General features: G+C 57.4%; 1 protein-coding gene and 1 long non-coding RNA gene across 2 annotated transcripts; both read right to left on the bottom strand.

The window, feature by feature from the left end:
• Positions 1–1564: 1564 nt before the first annotated feature.
• On the bottom strand, positions 1565–3232 carry LOC141935470 (uncharacterized). Its single transcript, XM_074851664.1, is given in 6 exon segments — positions 1565–1708; positions 1711–1770; positions 1822–1985; positions 1987–2343; positions 2437–2609; positions 2951–3232. Coding segments are annotated over 6 exon segments (1128 nt in total). The 3' UTR covers positions 1565–1616.
• A 385-nt stretch (positions 3233–3617) lies between these two features.
• Positions 3618–5706, bottom strand: LOC141935474 (uncharacterized). Its single transcript, XR_012626557.1, has 2 exons — positions 5055–5706; positions 3618–3838 (listed from the first exon to the last, which is right to left on the bottom strand). It is a non-coding gene; the product is annotated as an uncharacterized LOC141935474 (long non-coding RNA).
• Between the last annotated feature and the right edge of the window lie 104 nt (positions 5707–5810).

Below are 5810 nucleotides of genomic sequence, written 5' to 3'. Positions count from 1 at the left end.
TATCGTATCTATTTATATTTTCGATTTATTAAGAAAAGTTTTATTTAAATAAAGAGGAACACTTTTTAAAAAGAGTAAATCACCACAGCGTCACAGGACGGAGCTTTCTTAGGGGAGGGAGCCGGGGGGGGCCCTACTGAGTAGCAAAATGCTGCGTTTAAAGTTGTGTTTTTCTAAAAATTATATATATATATATATATATACACACACACACCGAGAGCTTAAACTTCTCCCGGGGCAGGGGGGGTCACGCGTGAGCCCGAGCTCTGCCCGGGAACCCAGCGAGGATGCTCGAGATGGGGCCACTTCTTTTTTTTTTTTTTTTCTTCTTTTTTTTTCCTTTTTTTTTTTTTTTTTTTTTCTGCGTCTTTATATATAATCTATTAAAGAGATTCTCTATCTAAAGCACTCGCAAGGTTTCAGCGGTTTTTATGTGTAAACTACTTTTGTGGTATATCTGGGTAAAGGAGCGAGGCGAGGAAAAAAAAAAAAAAAGCACAGAAAAGACATTCCATAGATTGTAACTTTGATAGTTCTTTATAAAGTGTGGGAGACGAGGAAAAAAAAAAAAAGAAAAAAAATTAAAATAATAAAAATTGCACTTTGGGGGGGGGCTTTAAAAAAAAAAAAGAAAATAAACTATATATTAAAAATACACACGCAGCCATTTGGTCTTCTTGGGAGGTGGAAAAGCTTATCGAGGGCGACAGCCCTGCGGGGGGCGGGGGGTGTCCTCTGTTTTGGGGCTGGTTTATGATGGGTTTTTTTCTTGGGTTTTTGTTTTTCATTTTTTTGGTGGTTTGGGGATGCGGCGGGGGTTCCCCGGCTGGGGGGGGCTGCGCTGGAAGGGGTGACCCGCGGCAGCATGGAGCAGGGCAGGTGGGTTGGGGGGGGGTTAACCCTGATTTGGGGGTGCCCAGGGCTGCAGGGAGGTGGTTGGGGGTGTGGGGTGCCAGTCCCAGCCTGTCGCTGTGCCTCGGTTTCCCCAAACGGAGCAACCCCCCCCCCCCCAGAAAAATAATGGCGAAGGGTGGGAGTCCCACCACCACACCCAGTCTGCCCAGTCCCCCCAGTCCCCCCATGGCCGGATCCAGCCCTGTGGGGGCAGCTCGGCCCCGTTAAGCTGCTTGTGGGGGGCTGAAGCGCGAGCGGGGGGCGAGGGGGGGGGGGCGCGGGGCCCTAATCCCGTTTGGGCTCAGATTAGGGCCGGGGCAAACGCCGGCACCCAGATGGCCGCGGTTTAAGGAGCCGTCAGGGATGGGGTTTGGGGTGTTCACCCCCCCCCAGACCCCCCGCGAGGCCGGGACGTGGGTGGGGACCAGCTGCAAACAGGGAAACTGAGGCGGGGGGGGGGAGCGCTGGTGGCACCGAGGGAACCCCACAAATCAAGCCCCAAAAATCCTTCTGCCACCCTGTCCCTGAGCAAGACCCAGCCTGGCCTCCAGCTCCCCCCTCATCGCTGCCATCCCCCGGAGCCCCCCCCGAGCCTTGTGCCCCCCCCCAGAGGGCACGGCCAATGTTAACGGATTAATTTGTGTCATAAGCTTCCTAGTTCTCAGGAGCACGAAGAGCTTTGGGGGTTTATCTCCCGGGATTTAGTGGCCGACTCGTCTTTCTTAGCGAGACGCCCTAATGCCACTTAACACCTGGGAGCCGCGATTTTCATTAGGGGCGTCAGGGACAATTAGTAAGAAAATAATTAGGGCAGGGGCCTGCCGCTGGAGGGTCTAAGCCCCATATGTGCCTGGGCCCACGGGGGGGTGGGGACCCCTCCCCACGGGTGACACCGCTGGGATGGAGCCAACCCCCACGGGGGGACACATGGGGGTAGGTCCCCTGTGGAGGTCAGACCCTGGGGAGGTGGGGGGGTCCCTGTGGGGGGTCCCCATTGGGGCGTGGGGACAAGGGGGGGTGTTGGGGGGGTCGTGTACCCCAGGCTCTGGCCCCGTCCCGGCACATCGGGATTCATTGGTGATGGGGGGGACACATTTGACCCCTTGGCTTGGTGTGGGGGGGCAGCACAAGGCAAGTGACATCCAGTGTCCCTGAGCAGGTCCTGCCACTTTCTGGGGGTCCCCATCTAGGCACCCCCCCAGCCCTGAGCAGGGGGGGGCTACAGGAAGGGGGGCCGGGGAAGGAGGGGGATGGAGCCACGTGGAGCAGGGACCCGTCCCCAGCCCCAGCGTGGCCGCTCGGGCAGGCAGCAGTGGGGGGCCGCGGGCAGGGCGAGGGGGGGCAGCGCAGGCAGGGCGAGGGGGGGGGCCGGGGGGCACCGGGGGGCAGCAGGGGCAGCAGCAGCCGAGGCCGTACAGGGCGTAGGGGTGGTAGTAGCCGACGTTCACCCTGCGAGGGGAAACAGAGCAGCCGGGTCAGCCCCGAGCCCCAAACCCCTCTGCGACCCGCCCCCCCCAGGGTCCCCCACCCCACCCCGCTCACCTGCGGACGCGCCGCCGGGCCCGCCGGCGATGGTAGTCACCTTTGGCGAAATCGTCCAGGTTGGCGGGGTGGATGGCCCAGAAGTGGCCTTTGCCGTTGTCGCTGCGGCCGGCTTTGACGAAGCACTCGTTAAGGGAGAGGTTGTGGCGGACGCTGTTGCGCCAGCTCTTCTCCTGGGCCGAGAGGCACCGTCAGCCCGCCCGTGGCCACCACAGCCCCGCCGCACCCGCCCCACGCACCTCCAGGACGTCAGTAGGCACCAGAGTGAACAGCGCCTGACCCGCCTGTTGAAACCGGCCCCCTGGCACCGCTTGAAACTGTCCCGAGATCCAGACGCCAGCACACGCGTTATCCCGGTGGATTGGGGTCAGCAGAGATGGGGTGAGTCGAGCCCAGCCCCATCCCCCAACCAACACCAGCACCCTGGGCTCAGTTCTGTTTGCCCACCCCAAACCACCAAAACTGGGGAAAAAACCCTCAAAAACAGGTCCGCTCCAGCATCGCAGCCCCTCACCTTGTTCTTGAAGTAGGGGTAGTTGTCCATGATCCACTGGTAGATGTCAGAGAGCAGCAGCTTCTTCTCCGGGGAGGAGAGGATGGCGGTGGAGATGAGGGCGATGTAGGACTGCGACGGCTTGTCCCCAGGCTCCGGCAGGGGCCGGGGGGCTGGTGGGGGGCTGTGGGTGGGGGGAGACGGGGTGCAAAGGGGCCCCCCCTCACCCCGCTCCGCCAGCAGGGACTCGATGGTGAAGGAGGCCCCGGGCGGGCGCCGTCCCCCGGGCCCCGTGTCCCCCATGGTCCCTGCGCCAGCCACAGGGGAGACCTCCTGGCCCGGGCCGGTAATTAGTGCAGATTACAGGGTTTGCTAATTGTGTTTTCACAAACGGGCTGCCTTCGCAAAGCAGGCTGTTTATCTGGCAAAGCCCCGGGTTTAGTGGGATTTGGACCTTTAAGCCTCATAAATAAAATGATTAATCCGCTGGAGGTGGAGGAATTCGAAGTGGCACCGAGGTGCCCGCGGGGACGGGGCCCTCGCACCCACCTCACTCTCGGGGGTCCGACTGCTCCCCCCATCCCAGAGGCTGCCCTGGGACCCTCCTGCCCCACACCCAGACCCCCCCAGGCTCATTTTGGGGTGAGCTGAGGACCCCGGGGAGAAATCCCAACAAGCCAACACCGAATTAAATGTAAATCTTTCTTTTTATTTAACAAACACTATAATTTGAACTTTGAAGAATGTGTACTGAGGGAAAGAAAAATAATTTTCTTTTTGTTTTTTCTCTTCTCTTTACAAAAAAAAGAAAAAAACAGGATATAAGAAAAAACATATGTACAGGAAGAGCTGGCCAACTCAAACAGAAAGCAGTAACAGAAGCATGATGTTTCCAAACAGTGGCTTGGCCTGGAAAATTTAAAAGCAATTAAATTAGAATACAAATATTAGAAAAAAAACTGGACTCTAAAGCTACTGTGCAGCCAGGGATGCGAGCCACAGAACTTTATACAGTAAAACTTAATTTTTGAGCTCTACCCAGGTTTTTTTTAGTTTTAATCCCCTTTCCCGCCCCCGCCCCCATTTAAACCTGAAAACATATTGCTTACACGCAAACAGAAAAAAAAAAAAAAAAAAAAAGAGAAGAAAAAGAAAAGCCTATGTCATACAAATAAAAAGAGTTTCTCTGTGCGAGCAAGACTGGAAACAGCGGAAGAGCTGCCCGCTCCCCCCTGCCCACGGCTGCCGGCCGGGACACCCTCGCAAGATGCCTGGGGAGAAAGCGTGGGGTTTGTTTTTTTTTTTTAATTCCCCCCCCCCCGCTTTTGCCTTCAAGTTTTCATTTGCTGAGACAAAACAGAGATGGGCAGGAAGGGCTGGGAGAGCCGGACGCTCCCTCTGCCAGCGGCTGCAGCCCGAGGCGGGGCCCCGCGCGCTCCCGTGCTGGGCAGGGGGTGCGGGGATCCCACCCCACACGCGGGAGAGACTGGGGAGAATTTGGAGAAGAAACCTCCAAACATGCCAGGTCGAAGCTTCCTGCTCAACAGCGTTTAGAGGATAATTCTTTGCTTTTGGGCAAGTCACTAACAAGGATTTAAAATAGTTCTGGGTGGACCTTGGTGGCTTTTCTGTCGCCGTGAGCTCGGCCGCGCTTCGCTTTGTCTCCAAGAGGACGAGCGCTGGGGAAAGCGTCGCCGCTTCGGTTCTGCCGTTTCGCCGCCCCGGCTGCAGGGAGGCGAGGGCCGAGGGGAGGCAGAGGGGGTTGGGGTGCCGGCAGGGCTGTCCCCACACCGGGCTCCGGCAGCGCCCAGCGGCACCGAGCGCCCCTCGCCCAGAGCTCGGGGTGGGGGGGGGGGGGGGGGTCGCGGTTCAGCAGCCGGACGCTGCCCCGGCCGCAGCGGTGCCCCCGACATCGGGCACGGCGCACGGCTCCTGCTCGGCCACCCGTCCCCCGCGGGCGCAGAGGCACGGGCCGGCTTCCTTCCAACGTTTATTCCCATCTAGGGATGAGAAAAGTCAGCGAGGTCCAAAGCAAAACAGAGTTCAGAGGCGTTAGTGGGAAGAGCAGAGCCGCTTACGCAAAGTTAATTACAAAAATTCTCTAAGACAAAGTCAAAAAGGTTACCATTTGGAAACTCAAACGCAACAACATTTTGCCATCAAGAGCATAGCAGTAGCTTTGGGTCTGGGACCAAAGTCTTGAACAGAGAAGTGGAAAGTCCAGAGGCTGTTAACACGTGGTCGCAGGGCTCCACGCATCGTCCCTCGGCTCTGTCCTCAACACCCTGCCAACAGTGCCGCCAGCAGCGCGGTGCCGGGCCGCACACTGGTTCGTGACTGAAAGAAACCTGAATTGGAGTTTACCGAGGTAGTTGGCTAGAAACTGAGATTCCCCCACCTGGCATTTTCTCGAAGGCCCAAGCACCCCTCGCCCCCACCCCGCTCCTCCTCACGTGCCAGGTGTCCAGCTGTCCTGCAGGTCACTGCCACCGCCTCCAGAAACAAAGCCTTCTCAAAGAAAAGGGAATGCGCAGCCCTTTTAAGTCTTCAAAAACACCAAGTTATTGCACTTCAAAAATACAACAGGTTTGTGGTTCGAGCCCTCCCCACCCCTCCCCATGGCTTCTGCTCAACTAAAACGATTCACTACGCACAATTTCTACGTTACCTTCGGATTAGGTTAAAAGATTCAAAACGTGTCTCTTTACATGAGGTGCAGAGCTGCTGGAGCTCCTATCTAGAACAGTGCGATTCCAATCGTACATCTCTTCCCTTTCACCCCGTGCCCCCCGTCCCCACCCCTAAAAATCCCCTCTATGCTTGCTGGGTTATACAAACCTCCCTCACCCACCCCCCCCTCTCCTGCCCCTCTCCCCGCTCC

This window comes from Strix uralensis, chromosome 27, assembly GCF_047716275.1.
Source record: "Strix uralensis isolate ZFMK-TIS-50842 chromosome 27, bStrUra1, whole genome shotgun sequence".
Taxonomy (NCBI): domain Eukaryota; kingdom Metazoa; phylum Chordata; class Aves; order Strigiformes; family Strigidae; genus Strix; species Strix uralensis.
The sequence above is the reverse complement of the archived record's forward strand: the minus strand, read 5'-3'. Positions and strand labels throughout refer to the sequence as shown.